At 44.2% G+C, this 17,618-nt stretch overlaps 7 protein-coding genes across 7 annotated transcripts; 4 read left to right on the plus strand and 3 right to left on the minus strand.

Annotated features, from left to right (window-relative positions):
• The first annotated feature begins 29 nt into the window (after window positions 1-29).
• Window positions 30-1,739, plus strand: BGW36DRAFT_382370 (putative 5',5'''-P-1,P-4-tetraphosphate phosphorylase). The gene is made up of 2 exons (XM_046216523.1): window positions 30-378; window positions 586-1,739. Exons 1-2 carry the CDS (start codon window positions 220-222, stop codon window positions 1,459-1,461), a joined length of 1,035 nt encoding a protein of 344 aa, XP_046070389.1. The 5' UTR covers window positions 30-219; the 3' UTR covers window positions 1,462-1,739.
• Window positions 1,740-2,294: 555 nt separating this feature from the next.
• Window positions 2,295-3,626, plus strand: BGW36DRAFT_299819 (MAP kinase SakA; the record flags this gene model as incomplete). The annotated part of the gene is made up of 7 exons (XM_046211566.1): window positions 2,295-2,353; window positions 2,420-2,549; window positions 2,606-2,649; window positions 2,729-2,828; window positions 2,880-3,236; window positions 3,306-3,384; window positions 3,439-3,626. The coding sequence occupies 7 exons, from the start codon at window positions 2,295-2,297 to the stop codon at window positions 3,624-3,626; spliced, it is 957 nt and encodes a 318-aa protein (XP_046070390.1).
• A 1,303-nt stretch (window positions 3,627-4,929) lies between these two features.
• BGW36DRAFT_360954 (uncharacterized protein) lies at window positions 4,930-9,623 on the minus strand (the record flags this gene model as incomplete). The annotated part of the gene is made up of 3 exons (XM_046214229.1): window positions 4,930-5,592; window positions 5,670-8,593; window positions 8,651-9,623. 3 exons carry the CDS (start codon window positions 9,621-9,623, stop codon window positions 4,930-4,932), a joined length of 4,560 nt encoding a protein of 1,519 aa, XP_046070391.1.
• Window positions 9,624-10,274: 651 nt separating this feature from the next.
• On the plus strand, window positions 10,275-12,507 carry BGW36DRAFT_344508 (putative carboxypeptidase Y). Its single transcript, XM_046213173.1, has 4 exons — window positions 10,275-11,038; window positions 11,087-11,447; window positions 11,506-11,978; window positions 12,038-12,507. The coding sequence occupies exons 1-4, from the start codon at window positions 10,463-10,465 to the stop codon at window positions 12,107-12,109; spliced, it is 1,482 nt and encodes a 493-aa protein (XP_046070392.1). The 5' UTR covers window positions 10,275-10,462; the 3' UTR covers window positions 12,110-12,507.
• A 33-nt stretch (window positions 12,508-12,540) lies between these two features.
• On the minus strand, window positions 12,541-14,142 carry BGW36DRAFT_462866 (uncharacterized protein). The gene is made up of 4 exons (XM_046222182.1): window positions 13,834-14,142; window positions 13,739-13,769; window positions 13,540-13,674; window positions 12,541-13,480 (listed from the first exon to the last, which is right to left on the minus strand). Exons 1-4 carry the CDS (start codon window positions 13,955-13,957, stop codon window positions 12,574-12,576), a joined length of 1,197 nt encoding a protein of 398 aa, XP_046070393.1. The 5' UTR covers window positions 13,958-14,142; the 3' UTR covers window positions 12,541-12,573.
• A 706-nt stretch (window positions 14,143-14,848) lies between these two features.
• Window positions 14,849-15,687, plus strand: BGW36DRAFT_360957 (uncharacterized protein; the record flags this gene model as incomplete). Its single annotated transcript, XM_046214230.1, has 2 exons — window positions 14,849-14,863; window positions 14,926-15,687. 2 exons carry the CDS (start codon window positions 14,849-14,851, stop codon window positions 15,685-15,687), a joined length of 777 nt encoding a protein of 258 aa, XP_046070394.1.
• Window positions 15,688-15,835: 148 nt separating this feature from the next.
• BGW36DRAFT_199336 (short-chain dehydrogenase/reductase family protein) lies at window positions 15,836-17,284 on the minus strand. Its single transcript, XM_046209852.1, has 5 exons — window positions 17,201-17,284; window positions 17,061-17,130; window positions 16,466-17,005; window positions 16,232-16,415; window positions 15,836-16,180 (listed from the first exon to the last, which is right to left on the minus strand). The coding sequence occupies exons 2-5, from the start codon at window positions 17,120-17,122 to the stop codon at window positions 16,124-16,126; spliced, it is 843 nt and encodes a 280-aa protein (XP_046070395.1). The 5' UTR covers window positions 17,123-17,130; window positions 17,201-17,284; the 3' UTR covers window positions 15,836-16,123.
• Between the last annotated feature and the right edge of the window lie 334 nt (window positions 17,285-17,618).

Here is a 17,618-nt window from a genome sequence, read left to right on the forward strand (position 1 = left end):
GGGCTCCACCATATCCAGTGGAGCTTCAGCGGCAATTATCAGGTACCTTTTGGTGTCCATCAACTTTTCACTCTACTTTAATTTCACCTCAAATTTTCTTGCACAGCGACTGCTGTAAATCGTCCCAGCCAATACGTGGTGATTTGTTACTGCGAGTGATTATTACTTTAAAAGCCATTTACTGGAGGTATCCGGCGTTTCCTTTTTTTGCGCTGCATCATGAACAACGAAATTCCTGAAGATATGGAAGATATCGTCCTTCCTAACGATCTCGAAGAGAAAACCAACATTCAATTCGACAGCATGGTTCAGAAAGGACGAATATTCTACGACCATCAGACCGAGCCAGGCGAAATTTTCGTTGATAATGGGTTTTTGGTGAGTTTTGGCTTCACCGCCATTTCTATTGGGGCCTATATTGCATAATGCACCTTTTTAGACGTATGCCCTTGTTTTTGGCACTATAATTACTTTACAAGAGTAATTGGAATATGCTATATTAATTTATTCCTAAATTTCATATGTTGTCTTCACTGTTCAATGGCGTGGTTACAAGATGTGATGTACATGCTGATCAACCTCTAGTTTGAATTTCGGATTGTGCCTATTCTCAAAGGGAAGCCAATCTTGGCCCCTGATGACCCAGGCCGCAGCCACTCGCCTACGCCTGTAACAACGCCTCGCGCATCTACTCCTGTGTCATCAAATTCGGCGTCTTTGGCGGTTCCTTCCCAGCTCCCCACTAACACAACGACAGAAACGACTCACAAGGGGCCATTCGTAAATCCAAAGGCAGATGAAATTATTCTTGATAATGTCGGTCCCAAACACCGACTCATGTTGAATAAGTTCTGCCTCTATCGACCAATGCTCGTTCTACCCACGAAGGAGTTTGCTTTACAATCAGATGATCTGGATGCGTACGATATTGCGGCAGCGTGGGCTTTATTACATGCGTACAATTCATTCGAACCGCTGATTATCTACAATCGCGGTGTCAACGGAGGCTCATCGCAAGGCCACAAACACCTTCAACTCTTTCCCGTTCCACCATTAGAACCATTCTACGGAAAGGCGCAGTCTGTATGGCCTGGAAAGGCCACCTCTTCTGTCGAAGTAGCAGACAGGATACTTGGTGTCCCATTCAAACATTTTGTCTTGCGGATACAGCCAGGAACTACGGCACGAGAACTGATAAGAATGCATCAACGACTGCTGCACCTGACACGCGAAGCTCACGTTGCTGCTGGGGGTGACGCAAACGGTGACTATAATGTAGCCATGACAAAGCAATGGATTGCATTAATTCCTCGAACTACTGTAGGACCGGAAGATGGTCCGTTTGGCACGAGCACGGTGGGAATGCTAGGAATGCCGGGAATCAGAGACCAGCGTGACCGAAAGAAGTGGGAAGAGTTTGGGAATGCCAAATACCTGGCGAGGTTGGGTATTCCTATTTAAGTCCACGTGTTTTGAAGTATCGCATTGGGAATAGGTGATTTCGGGCATATATTTTATATTACATGAGATGAGACACTAGAAGTTAGAATCAGATGATAGTGAATACATGTAGATAGTCATGACACCTAGTCATCTAAACCTTTTCGTGTACGACAGAATTTTCTTAGTACATGAAGTCAAGAAATTTTTCATTGGATTTAGAGCAATGGATCGGCCCTTGTGCAGGTCTGATCCTTACTAAATGATCACTTAGAGAGACCAAATTGGAAGTATTCAAGCCACTTATGCTATAACAAACTAGCATGTGTTCATTATGGATAGGGGTAGTATGACAGGCTTTTTGTACGTCGGGTTCTGTTTCCGCGATCGTTCTGGTAATGATATGCACTGTAAACAGTGGGTCGGTGTCAATTGACATCAGCGTGAAAGCGAAATTGGTCATCGGATCAAGATTTCTAGAATGATGACTGAGAAGTAATTTGTTAGTAGCTACATGGAGAAGACATTTTGTAGATCGTTCTGCGGATCTGATACCCGACCAATTAAGTGTATACAAAATCCGCACTTGGTTGTTGATGTAATCAGAGATTGACCAATCAGCCCTGTAAGTTGCCACCTACATTTCCTATATATCATATATATCCTCGAGCAAATAAGAAATAATGTTGCGCAGGAAACCAAAACAAACTACGGTACCTTCATTTCAATGACAGTGTAAATATGATTGAATTAACGTCAACGGATATTTTGGGCTCCAAGTTCGATATATTAGACAGGTAGGTACAATCTGATCTACATGTTTAGTCAATCGTAAAATGCAGCTTCAAAAGGTAATGTGCTACAGATATACCGATCTAAAGCCAATCGGATTTGGGACGTTTGGGTTAGTCTGGTAAGTTATCACATTGCAACTTGTGTCGCCTTAACATGACATACGCTAATGATCTATGTACTCCAGCTCTGCCAACGATAAGGTGGAACGCAGCAAAGTTGCAATCAAAAAAATCGCGCAGCCATTTCGTTCAAAGGAAACATCAAAACGATCGTACCGAGAAATGAAGCTTTTAAACTCTATGCAACATGGAAACGTGAGTCGCTCTTTCATTTTCTGTGACTTTAACTCCCAAAATTGACAGTCTACCAGGTTATCAATCTGAGAAACGTTTTCATTTCTCCGTCGGAAGACTTGTACATATTGCACCCCGGCTGTTGATACTCTCTTTCTCGCAGTAATTAAATAATATTGCTGATCAGTGAAAATAATTAGATACCTAGTTACCGAGCTTCTCGATGCAGATCTTCAACAAGTTCTTCGCCAAGGCAAAGTTCAAGATGAATACGCTCTTTACTTCTTTTACCAGATTGCGGTTTGTAAATCTAGTCAAATGATTTTGCACTACGCTAATCACGAATTACAGCGCGGGTTAAAATACATTCATTCCGCTGGTGTCATTCATCGCGATCTAAAACCAAATAACATCCTGATCAATTCGCAATGTGATGTCAAACTTTGCGATTTTGGCTTAGCACGGATCAATAGTACTAGATCAATGACCGGCTACATTTCAACGAGGTACTATCGTGCCCCCGACGTCATGCTTGCATGGTGTCATTACAACACCAGCGCAGATATTTGGAGTGCTGGCTGTATTCTCGCTGAGATGCTCCTGGGAAGAGTATTGTTTGAAGGAAAAAGTCATATTCATCAATTCTCCGTTATCACGGAATTACTTGGCACTCCGGATGAGGAAATCTTGGAAGAAGCTGGAGAAAAGGTCACTTAACCTCAACTGCGCTTCTGATAATAAGAAAGGAAGAAGTCTAATGTCTGAGGTATGAAACAGACGAAGCGATTTGTCCGGCAACTACAACCTCGCTCGCGGGTACCGTTTTCCAAAGCGTTGGATATAGAGGATTCGTTAGGTAAGGCCGACTATCTATTAGCTGTAGGGTAAGACACATACTGATACCTCTAAGCAACTGACCTTTTGGAACGTGTCCTTGTCTATTCTAGCGAAAAGAGATTATCTGCTAGTCAGATTTTACAACATCCATATCTTGAAAAATATCACGATTCGACAGACGAGCCAGATGCGGCAAAAGAGTTCCTCATACCCCCCTTTGATACGAGTCTGCCTATTGACAAATGGAGAAAGATAATGTAAAGGCTCATGATTTTCGTAAAACTTTGAATGGCTTAGACTAACGCATGCTCTACGCATTTGCTTTACAGATTTTCTGAAATTTTTGAATTCTTATCGGAGGCTGAGACAAAGGATCGAATATTTGATTATTTTAATGATAGCATTTAATGATAGAGTTAGTGAGCCCCCTACCTAGATCCAGACGACATAAAAGGATTATCTGGCACGGTTTTTCCTATTTACTGTTGCCTTCTTTTACTATATGTTTACTCAATTCCGGGGATTCGGGCAAGGTTTCCGGTCATTTTCCATGTTCACTTCTGTTCACTCCTGAGAATAAAGTATTAGATGCTCTTTTGTGACTTATCCGATGCCTTATCCTCGGGAAATGAAGAACGTTACAAAGATCAGATAATATTAACTACCATAACATCTACTGTTCTGCGGTGTAGTTTTCAGCCACCTTCTTGACAAAGTTATGATTGTCTATTAAGAGAATCATCCACGTACTTCATCTCAAATACTATATATTACATTACATCCTAGCTCCAGATTTCAACTTACCCTTGTTAAGAAATCACGTTCATGTATAAGCGACAATTCATACATAATCTACGAGTTGACCGATTATTCTTTATGCCATTTACAATTCTGAGAGTCCGGATATCATCTTGGGATCATGAATTTTTCTTTCCTGTTTATTTATTTTCTATTTAACTAGAAGGTGCCATTTTTGGGAATAGATATCTCTTTTGGTGTATAAATGTGACATCAAATGGTGGCCATAAATTCACGTTGATGTGGAAAGCGACAAGCTTCAACAAAAGTTATGATACACATGTCACCTAGTCACCATGTATCTTAGATGTCGAATCACACACAATCGTAGTAGCAAGATCATTAGAATTTCAGTCCTGGCGATCAAAACCGATTGACAGCTTCTACAATATGACTGTTCTCAAGTCCTCCATTTTGTTCGCCACACTATCCGTTGCTGAACCTGGAATATACATGGGTACCAAAGATCCTTTTCAAACTCAACACAATAATAAACGACTCACTGGAGAGAAAATTGGAAGAGCATCTCCTTTCAGCTTGAGGATACATATGCTAATGTTTGAGCCTTTGTCAATGGACCGCTGCTGTTATTATTCAGGCCCCTGGGTTGTTCCCATGGCATAGCTCAAGTTCAACCCGTCTGTAAACTATACTCAAAATTTGTTATTCTATCATATTTTAGATTTCTTTTCCTTCTAACACAATATTAGTTCTATAAATCGAATAGACATAGAAATCACACTGACTCGATATATTCTGGAGGAATTCATGACTGTCTAGTTTTAGGAGAAAGCAGCCAGACCCGTGTGGTGCAATCATCGCCGGTGGAAACAAACATGTTTGGGTTCTTAGGATGAACCGATATCGAGTTGACAGTACCTCGCTTGTGTTCTTTTAAAACATATAGAATGCTGCCTGTCGCCCTATCCCATACATATATGCAATTGTCTTCACTTCCTGTCACAATTAAGTCTTCCTGCTTACCGAAGAACTGAGATGTCAAGACAAAGTCCTGTTGTTCGTGCCCTCTAAAGGAGCATGTGACTTTTCTGCTCTCTAAACTAATGATCTTTACTTCGCCTGAGGTGAAGCTAAGGAGAATACTTTTTGAATCTGCATCGACGGAAATAGAGGAAGCTTTGGAGTCGCAAGGGATAGAGAACTCTTTTTCACGCTTAGGAAAGGCATAGATATGAAGCTGCCGAGTTGTGTCGGCAACAATAATTCTGCTACCATCGGGTGTTATGGTACTGGCCTGGGCTCGATATTCTTCGTTCCATTCATGAAGAACCTCCCCTTTGTCGCTCCATAAAATAAGTGGCCTTCGGTTGTCAAGGGAGGAGCTAATGAATTCGTTGCAGCTTGTTGTCCAAAAAACTCTACTGATTTGCTCTTGGTGCCGTTGCAATACACGTATACAAGTGCAATCCTGGTTTAATATATCAATCTATGAATATCCTTACATGTATGTAGGTGAAAATCAATAATATAGAGATATTTACTTACATCCGTATCCCATATGCGAAGTTGCCCATCCGCTGAACCGCTAAGGAGCTTCATATCTTTCGGACTCCACGTGATGCTGGTAACATGGTTTTCATGGCCTGATAGCGTACCGTGTACGTCATAGTTGGGAGTATTGTAAATGATGATTAGACAGTCCCGACCACCAGTCGACAGTCTGGAACCGTCGGGAGAAAAGCATGAAACCCATACCTCATCAGAATGTCCCTTGACAACCAGCTTCTGTGTGATTTCCAAGTTCAGATATGCCGGAATATTGGAGAGGTATCCAGAAGAGACATGCGAGTATTCCATAGATTCTTCCGCTGGAATTGATTGAATAAGTAGACGCTGATTTAACAATAACGTTCGAAGGCCTTCTCTCTGCTCAATATTTTCATTCTGATCAACAGCCTCTAGAGCCTGATCGGTAACTATGAACTGACGACCAATGCAATCCAAAGCTTTCTTCATTACTTGAACGTCAAATTTACCGGCAATCAACTCCATTACCCCGGGACCTAAAGTATATTGTCTCTTTTTGTTCAAGATCGTCCTCATTATGTTCTTGCGATGCGGTCCGCTTGACGCTACTGCCATTATCAGTCGTCCTGTTAGTGGTATATTATTACTCTTATGGTTTAGCAGTATAGATAGGCGTTCTTTCCACTCTCTTTTATGAAGAATGGCCAGTTCGAAGACTTCATCAACAACCGATACATCGGTTGGTAATTCTTTTACCACTGTAGCCAAGACCTCAAGGTTGCTATTTTTGGCAGCAGCAACCAATAAGTCCGTTGTAATGCGGATACGTTTTCCCATTCCATTGAACAGAAGTTTCAAGACTCCGACATCGATTGATGACAGAATTTGAGGATCAATTGTATCTGAGAAGCCTTCTTTGCGTACCTGCAAGTCCGACCATTTGTCTAGCCCTGGGCCAGACAGAGATAATAATGCACTGGAAATCACTTTTTCTTTGATTTGAATTTCATCTGTCCATCGTTGAAGAATCACGGTGACTGCTTCTTTCCCACAGTGTGAGTTCCGGATTGCATTTGTCATTACTTTCTCTGACACAAGGATACGTGATCCTGCTTTATCAAAGAGAAGCTCTAACACGGCTCCCGCATTGGTTCGATGACTTGCAGCTTTTTCAATGACTTTTTCTCGGATTATCATATTAGGGATTGCGTTGTTTAACAACAACTTCATGACATCAAGATGGCCCATCCAAGCAGCTTCCTCTAAAGGAGTAACTCCATACATATTCACAAATTCACTGTCATCATATTGATGCATTGCACCGGACGTATCACTTGAAGGTTTGTTGTCGAGCAGCAATGCAAACCCATGTATTACAAGTAGTGTAATACCCCAATGTGCAGCAAAGTGAAATAATGACGAGCCAATAAACGACGAGCCAATAAAATAGGATTTTCTTTTGCCGAAATCGAGTGGGATATGGTTGTCAAAATAATTGCTATCGTCGAAGCAGCGGTCACGCTCATCCGACCAGATTTGAAAGAAGGCAGCATGCTCTTCCACAATGATAAATTCAGTTTCGGCCAAGCGAACATGCTCAGGCCAGAACATTCTGGCGTAATCCAAGAATAATAACCGATACCTGACATTTTCAGTAACGGCTGGTTTAGAAATTTCAAGCAGATAATTGATGGATCGATAGGCTAGGCTAGCATGTGCCTTTAACTGGTTGATTGCACTCTGGTTTTCCTTTCCAAAAAGGAAGTCCTTTACGGATTGATGTAGTAAGCGAACAATGTCATCCTGGATGACAATAATCAGACGGCATAACTCAATATCCTCGCGAATGAATGCAATTCGGTCCTCTTCTTCCTCTTCTAGGTATAGCTCACATGCCACGGCAAGCTCCGATAAGGTCAGCGGGCGACGTGATACGGCGACATAACTGAGAATTCGCATGATTGTGTTCTGATCTGTCTCATCCTCAGCGTTTTCTAGGGCTGTATCAAGGAGTTGTTGATATGTAGAGTCGAGTCCACGAGGTAGCCTTTGGAGGACCTTGACTACGTCTCTTGACCGAACGGATTCTATCTCTTTCAACGCAATGCCAGCCCATAGAAAGGTACCTTCCGCCTTATCATTTAGTATCTTGGTGATCTCCCTCTCAACATTACTTGTGTATCCCCTTTTCCTTTTCAGCTGCTCCACTTTGCTGGAGATGAATATACTTGTGTCGTTCAAGGTCTCTATATAGGAAGCCAAGTCTCTTTGGTCAAATTCACAAAGTTCGCTGGCGATTTCGGGATAGGGCCTGCTTGTGATGAGGAAATGAGGCTTTACTCCCGTTTTAGGAATCTCATTGAATAACCTTAGGAGTATTTGCTGGGACTCTGGCTCGCACTCATCCAAAGCATCAATGATGTAGTATCTTTGACCGTTCTTTTCATCACAAGAAATACGCAATAAGCAAGACCATAAGGCACTAAATGAGTTAAAAAGTTTCTCCTGGAGCTCTTCGAATTTGACCTGTAAATATTCTATGAGACGATTATTTTGTCGTACCATCTGGTATAAGAGCCCCCGAAGTATAGCGGTCACTGTTCTGTGGCTTTCGGAACTAGCGTCGCAAAAGAAATATGCAAGTGATTTTTCACCTCGTTCAAAATCATCACATTTGGGAATTTCTTCCGTGAGGAACATGCTCATTGTTGTCTTTCCGGTTCCAGGGTTACCGTACAGCCACAACACAGTTGAGTGATGGTCCTCTTCGTATTGGGAGTCACCCATCCACTGCTCAATTTCTTCTGTGCACATAATCCACGCACAAGTCCCTGGAGCGCGGTCCCCCTTTCTACGTTTCATATTGTCCTTGTCTTCGGTGGGGTTGGTTAAAAAAAGCTTTCGTAGACATTCTCTGTGTTCAGGTGTCATTTCGTAAGTGTCTAGTGGTTTTGTCAGTAACAGTTATTTATGATGAAAGAAACGATTAAAACACACACCATTTCCAATGCCATTTTTCTCAGGCTGTTGAGTGGAAATAATATTGACTTTTGACAATAATGCCTTTGCGTAGGCGGCCGCAGTAGCTGCTGCATACTCCTGCCACCGTTTGTTTTTGTGAGAGTCGGCATAATCACAGATGCCTCGAACGACAAGACACGGAAAGTAGTCCATCAGGCCTGCGGCCTCCATTTCGAAACAAATAATACCATGCTTCTTTGCTATCTCATCCCTGGTCCTTCCGTCTTTCATGACCTGGTTTCCAGAGGCGACCAATCCGTAGAACACCTTTGGGCTCTGCGTATTCCGACGTGGTCTCTTAATAATCACAGTGTCGTCACACTGACCAGCCTCATTCAAAGAAGAATCGTCATAGTCCGCTTTGAACAAAATATCATGCTGCTCTCCTTGGTGTGTAAAATTTGACATTGATGGGTACTTTGTAACTATCTCCGCCAAATAACTATCCATCCTATTTTCCCCCATGATTTCGTCTGCCTGAAGATTACTCATTGCCGTCAATAGAATAGGTGGAGGCTTGTTGAGCGTCCCGTGGACCTGAAACTTGCTGTTGGCCGTTGTTTTGCCATAATCATACTGAATAACACCACTGGAAGAACCAAACGGCTTGCTCACAACCACATCTCCCAGCCTAATGTCATTTTCACTGCTTGGAACACCGCCTCCAATACCGACCAAAAGTCCACAATGAAGAGCCGGGTAAGTAGACTTCATTCTCAGTGCCGCTGCGGTTGTAGAAGTTGTTCCATAAACCCCTGCCGGCAGGCAAGCTATCACAACATGGTGTCCTACAACTTCGCCTAGAGTATAACTATTGTGGTCATCGGCAGGCTGCGGTAGCGGGGGATGAATCTCATCCAACATGGCCTTTGCAGCGGCCGTTTCTAGTGAAAGCGCACATATCCATCCTATCGTGTAGTCGGTGTGTGAAAGCCTCCTCCTCTGAGACATTTGAAGGCTTCGTTCTTGTGAGAGGCTCTATAAAATGCAGCATATCAACTTCTTGTTTATCCCCGAAAATGGATAATGATGTTGGTGGAGTTAGCTTGCGGGGCACATCCGAATAGTAATATTACGCTGGCTAGAACGGTAGAACGTCTCTCTATATAGGCAAAGAAGACCGCGAGGTTCCAATTTATATCAAATACTTGGCTAGAGTAGAACTAAAGTAATATTTGGAATACTACCACTAGCAAAATTTGCAGGACTAATATGGTATTCGAAATAGATGTGGGAGTCTTCGATGTTAACGACTCGTATTCAATACGAATCTTACAAGCTTTATTTTCCACATGGGTGTAAAACAGCAAATACAAGCAGAAAATGAAGATCAAAACACAGTCTATTTGTTAGGACACCTAACCAAGAAAAGAGGAAAAAAAGACCTTCTACGTGAATAGTTGCAAACTATCAAACGTTTAATGCCATCAATGGGCGTGAATCCTGGTAAAATTTCCGAGACTCCTTGTCCGAATGATAGGCAACAGTAATTCATATCAACTGTCCACTAAATAATATATCATTCTCAAGCTAAAAACCTTCGCGGGTTGTACGGAGTTCGACACAGCTTTTCCAACTCCGCGACTACCAACCACCAAGAAACAAAGCCAACACCGCTGGCAACACCTAGACTAGGCTAGGCAACCAACATTGGAAGCTTGCCCCACTCTTCAATTCACAACCACAAATTTATAAATCTCAGATGTCAAGACGACTTCTTCGCTCTCCTTAACGCTATATTACATACTATACCGTGGCACATCCCACTCTGTGTATCTGCTGTATATCCAATGCTGCTCCTACCTTTTACTGGCCTTCTGGGCCTAGGTTACGCTGCAACCCAGCAGGTCCTGCGACCTGAGACTGAGAGTTCTGGCGGCTTCCAAGTATTTCAAAGCCAAAGCTCACCAGAGCACTCAATTCGTATTCGAAAGCAAAATGAATCACTCTGCGCAGCTGGCTCAGCACAGTACACGGGATGGCTTGATGTTGGCCCGACTCATTTGTTTTTTTGGTACTTTGAAAGCCAGAACGACCCTGCCAAGGACCCATTAACTCTATGGATGACTGGTGGCCCCGGTGGTTCTAGTATGATCGGTCTCTTCGAAGAGGTTGGTCCTTGTCTGATTAACGAGCACGGAAATGGCACCAACTACAACCCATGGGGTTGGTCCCGAAACTCGTCTTTGCTGTTTGTTGATCAACCTGTTGGGGTTGGTTTCTCCTATCTCGATGAAGGCTATGATCTACCTAGCGACTCACCAGGGGCTGCTGTGGATATGCACCGATTCCTGCAGCTCTTCATTTCGGAAGTGTTTCCACATCACTTAGATAGCCCGTTTCATCTGTCCGGGGAATCATATGCTGTAAGAGCCGCCCCCTCTCTACATGGTACAACAGACTAATCTCTGCAGGGTAAATATGTTCCGGCTCTTGGTTCACAGATAGTAAAGCAGAACAAGCTGTACCCCCATGAGACCCAGATACAACTCCGGTCTTGCTTGGTGGGAGACGGCTTCATGTCACCTAAAGACTCAATTTTCGGATACTGGGAGACACTGTGCACCACAAATCCTGGTGTTGCAGAACCGGTATTCAACAAGACCAGATGCGACATAATGGCTGCCAACATGCCTCGTTGCATGGAAGTTATGGATATTTGCAACAAGAACCCAGACCCAGCCGTGTGCAATGCCGCGGTATCTGTTTGCTATGAGGGTATTATTGGATGGTACGATGACGAGTCAGGGGCAGGTGGCCGTAACAGATACGACAGTAAGTTCAGAATAACCACTAGATGAAAGTATGCAGAGTTTCTCACATGCTATAATAGTCACAGCCCCTTGTGAAATAGATGGCGTATGCTATATTGAAGCTGCCCGTATCGAGAGCTACCTTAACACTCCAACAGTCTGGAGTGCACTCTCGCCCCCGAAACAGGTCAAAAGGTATAATATTACCTCTGATGCAGTTTATGAATCATTCCTAAGGTCATCAGACCTAGAGACATCTACGTCTGACCAAGTTGCATACCTACTTCAGAATAATGTGCATTATCTAGCTTACCAAGGAAACCTTGATCTTGCTTGCAATACAGCGGGAAATCTTCGCTGGGCGAACTCGCTTGCCTGGAAAGGACAGCCCGAATTTGCCTCTAAGTCTTTGCAACCCTGGAAATCTGTAGTCGCAGCAACCGGCAAAAACGAGACTGTTGGAACGATGAAAGAGGTCCGAGTCCGGGCAAGCGATACCGCAGAAATTGAATCACGATTTGCTATCGTGACTGTGAATAATGCCGGTCACTTTGTGAGTCATCTCAATTTTCATGAAGGTGAAATAAACAGACGCTAACTTCATATTTTTAGCTGCCACAAGATCGCCCAGATGTGGCCTTCGACCTTATGAATCGGTGGATTAGCGGAGCAGCCTTTGTGTGAGCAGGAGATTTTTGCAGAGTTTGAGATTTTCTAAGATCCGTAAAAAGGCTGCGATGAGCAATAATGTCTAGCTAGATAGATGGGGGATGATGAATCTACTTGAGATCTGCTTTCTACCCAAGAGGTGGTTTTGCCTGTGATATGCACTAATACCCGGATACTATACCAAGGGGGAAGCTGCGGCATGTCATGAATTATTCTTTATGAAGAAATAGGTATTATCCATATTAGACAATAAGAAGGGAACCAGTGGCACTGCCGTCAACTGGCGAGAAAGATGAAAAGGATCCACCTACGAGGAGGCCGCTTCCAAGGCAACCTCAAATTGACTAAGAGAAGTCTCGGATTGTTATAACTAGCTAGCAAGATGTCATTCTTAAAAATTAATAAAAAATGGCCATTAAGACAGCTATCAGGATATATTTCTTGCTATAAAGTCAATGCTACCAATTGATAACCTAGATCTATAATTCAGCCCACCATGTCCCACACCATGAAGGTTCGTCGCATGCCGTAAATCCAAATTCCAGGCCGAATTTAGCATCCATCGCTGCTTTTCTTGCCCCTGCAAATAGTGCCCTCGCTTCATCGTCTTGGCGAGAAGAAGGCTTCATATACCGGTCTAGTATGGATTGATCGATATCATCACGGCTATCAATCACATCTTTGAGCACCCGAAGCAACTCTGGGTCGAGCGCATGTGAGCCAAGAAGAAGAAGATAATGAATAGTCTCGTTTTTAATCACAGATTCAATAGATTTTCTGACCTCTGTCCAATATTTTGCTAAAGCTTCTGGGTTAGTGGTATTTGCTTGAACAGCACCAAGTGTTGGACTTTCGATAAGACGTTCAGGTGATGGCATCAAGCCCCAAGGTCTGATATTCAGAGTCACACCAAGACTGGCTGCATTGTAGCTTATCACAAGAAGAGAGGGTAGATTTGGCTTCGATAAGTCGCAATATTTCTCCCACCCCTCATCATCACAGGCGTCATATACTCCTTCATATCGTAAAGCGTAACCCGACACGATATTACCCCAAGGTAAATTGTCTAATCCTGCCAAATAACATGCCAGGCGGAATCCATCATTATGCATATATCCTTGCTCAAAGTCAGGCCGGGTAACAAGAACATAATTATAGTCGAGTGGTGGATCAATCATGTTCATTGCAGAGCTCTTGATTCTAGATAGCATATCAGCGATAGCTTTAAAGGAATTGTCAGCCAAATGTCCGACATCTTTCAATCTAGACTGCTCTTCGGATAGTTGAGGCATTCTTTGAGCCGATCTATACCATGTATAAGGAGACCACCAGTATTCTCTGGGAGGATTTAATGGCTTGTGAGGTGTTAAGAAATCGATTTTTTTGCTAAATAGAGAGAGATAGTTAGTCCAAGATATAAAGTCTATATAAGGAATGAATCTCACACTGATGACTTCATGCCATTTCGCACATTTTGAGCATCTTCAGCAAGGGTTCTCATAGCTAATAGATATTCTGGCGTCCCATCAAACCTCCCAAGGTCTCGCGTGGTGCCATTTTTGAAATGGATTGCGACCGTCCTATCAAAATATTATCAGTGACACTTGGTTCATTATTTCTTAAATATTGAATAGGTGGATTTACCCATATGCCATAGTTAGATCGATACCCACTCCTAGAACTCTTTAGCCATATCCACTTCGGTGGCCATGAATCTTATTTCAAAACTCTAGTCATACCTGGTGCATTCTTCATTTTAATAGGTCTACATTCCCCACAGAGCGTCTGGCTTCCGGCGACATGTGGAAGTAAGAGGGGAGTGAGATTTACCCACAATAACGGATACAACTGTATAAATTTCATAATGCTTGTTGTAGTTTAGAGAAGGTTATCCAATACTTGAGATGAATAGGAAGGTCGATGGTTAGATCAAGGCGATAGAAAGGTTGACCCCACCATACTACTCCTGAACCGGAAAAAGGATAGACATATGCTAGAATGTCCAGCACTCGCCGAATGCTACTTTTTCATTATTATGCCACCCGCTTAATTTTCATCCTCGCGTGATGCTAGCCATCGTCACGTGAAACCCTTCCCCAGATCAAGAACCCAGTATATAGCGCACGGGTCCCTTACCAAGAAGATATGCCTTCGGCCTTCAACATGACATATTTCTATTGCTGAAAAGAATAAATCATATTCGGCTTGAAGTTGCGCCGCCTCCAGGCAACCAAACCCAAATTACTTCGTAGGTTGCTGATAAATACATGATGAGCTTGTAGAAGATAACTTGACAGGAGCTTCATGTATTTGTGATTACTGATCACAAAATGAAGGCCTTAGCAAATTGCAGGCCAAGGCTCCTATCCAAACTGAGTTTCAATACGAGGTCGGTAGTCTGGTAAGCAAATCATATGACACCGCGTCACTCTCGCGCCGGCACAATCGCGTTGAAATGACGCGTGTCTCACCTGAATCCGAGTAAACAGGATGCTTTCGAATGCGAAACGTTCTCCCGACTCCCGACTCTGCAGGTCAATTACTCATTGAGTCTGAGGAGGGATGCATGGAATATGGCTGCACTTCAGTTATAAAGTTTGGGGGGAGAAGAGATAAAGGGCGCTGAATTCCCTCCCTTCCTACAGTTAATCTTGTAAGTCACTATAGCTAAGATTGCCCTCATCTGATCAAAACAAAATTTCAAAGTCAAGATTGATTTGGAGATTCCAATACCTCATTCAACATTCTTTCACAATGACTACCGTTCAAGTATAGAAAGTCCCTTTCCTTGCTGTCACTTCACGAGCTCTCTTCTCACTGTATCACAACAGGTTGTGTCTCCGGCCGAATATCGCGCAGCGCGTCTGAGCCTCCTGGCGAAAGAAAAGGAAGCAACACGTGTTCGGGACGCCCTTGCTGCCGAGCGACGCAAGCTCCCAATCGTCGAATTCACCAAGGCCTACACCTTTACCATTATCTGCCCTAAGGATGGTGAGAAGAAAAGCATCGGGTTTTCTGACCTGTTCTTCGGCCGCCGCCAGTTGATTATTTATCACTTCATGTTCGACCCCTCTTGGGAAGCCGGCTGTCCTAGCTGCAGCGTAATGGGCGATACGTTCCCTGCTCTAGAACACCTACACTCTCGTTCCACCAGCCTCGTCGCCGTGTCGCGTGCCCCGATCGAGAAGATCGAGGCGTACAAGAAGCGCATGGGCTGGACGTTCCCTTGGGTATCGTCCTACGACAGCGACTTTAATTACGACGTCCATGTAACGCAAGACGAGGCTGTTCGACCGGTTGAGTACAACTTCAAGAACAAGGACGAGCTGCTCAAGGTTGGCCAACACTACTTTACCGAGGGAGAACAGCCTGGGAATAGCGTCTTCTACAGAGGTGATGGCAGAATTGGCGAGGAGGGAAAGATTTACCACACTTACTCTACCTATGCACGAGGTGGAGAGCATTTAATTAATACGTTCGGCTGGTTGGACTTGACGCCCCTCGGCAGACAGGATGGAGAAAGTGGAGTTAATGGTCTCGGGTTTCGACGTAAGGATGAGTATACTCAGGAGGAGTTAAAAGGGCTGCACTGAGTATCCTAAGAATAACCGAGAATAACCGGGTGAATTTAAGATAAGCCTTGGACTGATATTACCTCTAAACACACTCCTTTGAATGTATGTATCCAGAATGTCAATCACGCAGTACCTGAGCTTTAGTGCTTCAGAATGGAACATTTGAAATAATACCTAAGAACAGACCAAGGTAGCACATTTTTCGGTCTCTCACTTTGACTAAGGGAATCAATGAAGCATCATGTTCTGCTAGTGTAATGTCCACCTAGTCAACGATATTCCGCAAGATCTATAATGATGAAATCATACGCTATACTATATGTTGGAAGGAATGAAAAAATATAGATGATGCAATTTCATAATCGGTTCTTACTATCCTAGTACCAAATTGAATACGAGCAGACAAACACCTAGGTCCCTGCCTAAATAGTGCATTGTCATCTATGGATATCATTTATTTACCGAGGTTTTGAGGAGGAGTTGTAGCCGGTCCTTCGGGGGTGACATATGCCTAAACGATCGTGAGTGACGAGTCGTCATACAGAGAATGAATAAATCATACCTTGGTCATTCCTCCATCAACAACAAAGTCAGTGCCATTTACGAAGCTAGACTCATCACTAGCCAAGAACACCACTGCATTGGCCTGCTCGATGGCCTCGCCAAATCTACCAGTAGGGAAGTGCACCTCACGACGATGGCGCTTAGGTTTGTCATCACCAAGCCAGTCTTGGAGCAGCGGCGTGCTGGGAAATCATTAGTCTCGCTTTCATTTCTTCCCATACTGGTAGCTTACTTCAACGGAGCTGGACACAGAGAGTTGAATCTGAATCCCTCGCGCGCATGCACAATTGCCAGTTCCCGGGTCATAGCCAATACGGCGCCCTTGCTCGCCGTATATGCCAGCTGGGGCGTAGCACTGCCAACCAGAGCCACCACACTGGCAGTGTTGATGATGCTTCCCTTGTTCTTCTTGTGCCGTCGTAGACTCAACACCGCATGCTTCGAGCCAAACCACACACCCTTGACATTGATATTGTGCGTCAAATCCCAGATCTTCTCCGGCGTATCGATAGCATCGGCATCGTCGGCGTGCATAATTCCAGCGTTGTTGAAGATGACGTCGGTGCCGCCCCAGCTATCTTGCGACTCGACCATGGCCTGGACATCGGCTTCTTTGGAGACATCGCATTTGATCGTTTCGACACGACCAGCGGTAGGCACTACTTCTTTGAGCTTCGCTAGGGCTTTGGCAAGGGCGGGCTCGGAGATGTCTGCCATGAGCACGGAGGCGCCTTCCCTGGCGAAGAGAATCGAGGTTTCAAGGCCGATTCCACTGAAGCCTGTCAGCTTGAACGTGCATGGTTGAAGGCGTGGACAGAAGCATTTACCCTGCGGCACCAGTCACGATGGCATTCTTGCCCTGAAGCCGACCTCTTGGAGCTGTTGCCATGTTTGTAGCTACCGACAAAGTTAGCGATCTCGGCAGAGATAGGTTACTGATAAGCAGTTCTTGAGCGATCCAACTCACGATAGGAGGTTCTGTTCGCCAGGTCTGGCTGGGATATGGACTCTCGAGTTTGGCAGCAACCCTGAACGGCCTGCTGGCAAGTTGGGATGCGATGGACTGGAAAAAGGCCCAGGCATGGCGGGGTATCAAGCAGCAGCGACCATCACTAAGATTATGGTGGGGACCACTGGTTTCTCTTATCTAATCCCACGGTTCGGCGAGACGAGAATGCCCGCATCCCACACCGCACTGTCGGTCGCTCGAGAGCAAATCGTGGCATCGCTAGGCTGCCGATACCGCGCAGGACTGTGATTCATCTCATCGGCAGCAAAGAAGGTAAGCACTGGCTGTTGCGGTGAGTCGCGGCGTGGATCTATCACAATCCCTGCTGGCCGAGCTTGGCTGTGTACGGCTAGCCTTCTCTCGGCTTCGGCGATAA

This window comes from Talaromyces proteolyticus (genome assembly GCF_021365285.1).
Source record: "Talaromyces proteolyticus strain PMI_201 chromosome Unknown BGW36scaffold_8, whole genome shotgun sequence".
NCBI classification, from domain to species: Eukaryota; Fungi; Ascomycota; class Eurotiomycetes; order Eurotiales; family Trichocomaceae; genus Talaromyces; species Talaromyces proteolyticus.

Bases quoted from the DNA above. Each gene is read 5' to 3' on its own strand.
- BGW36DRAFT_199336 (XM_046209852.1), bottom strand. From the start codon at position 17,122: ATGGCAACAGCTCCAAGAGGTCGGCTTCAGGGCAAGAATGCCATCGTG. The intron at 16,416-16,465 runs GTAAGCTACCAG...ATGATTTCCCAG, and splicing joins CTGTGTCCAGCTCCGTTGAA to CACGCCGCTGCTCCAAGACT. The intron at 16,181-16,231 runs GTATGATTTATT...ACGATCGTTTAG, and splicing joins TTGATGGAGGAATGACCAAG to GCATATGTCACCCCCGAAGG.
- BGW36DRAFT_462866 (XM_046222182.1), bottom strand. From the start codon at position 13,957: ATGAAATTTATACAGTTGTATCCGTTATTGTGGGTAAATCTCACTCCC. The intron at 13,675-13,738 runs GTAAATCCACCT...ATATTTTGATAG, and splicing joins GATCTAACTATGGCATATGG to GACGGTCGCAATCCATTTCA. The intron at 13,481-13,539 runs GTGAGATTCATT...CTCTCTATTTAG, and splicing joins AATGGCATGAAGTCATCAGT to CAAAAAAATCGATTTCTTAA.
- BGW36DRAFT_344508 (XM_046213173.1), top strand. From the start codon at position 10,463: ATGCTGCTCCTACCTTTTACTGGCCTTCTGGGCCTAGGTTACGCTGCA. The intron at 11,448-11,505 runs GTAAGTTCAGAA...ATGCTATAATAG, and splicing joins TGGCCGTAACAGATACGACA to TCACAGCCCCTTGTGAAATA. The intron at 11,979-12,037 runs GTGAGTCATCTC...TCATATTTTTAG, and splicing joins TGAATAATGCCGGTCACTTT to CTGCCACAAGATCGCCCAGA.
- BGW36DRAFT_382370 (XM_046216523.1), top strand. From the start codon at position 220: ATGAACAACGAAATTCCTGAAGATATGGAAGATATCGTCCTTCCTAAC. The intron at 379-585 runs GTGAGTTTTGGC...ATCAACCTCTAG, and splicing joins TCGTTGATAATGGGTTTTTG to TTTGAATTTCGGATTGTGCC.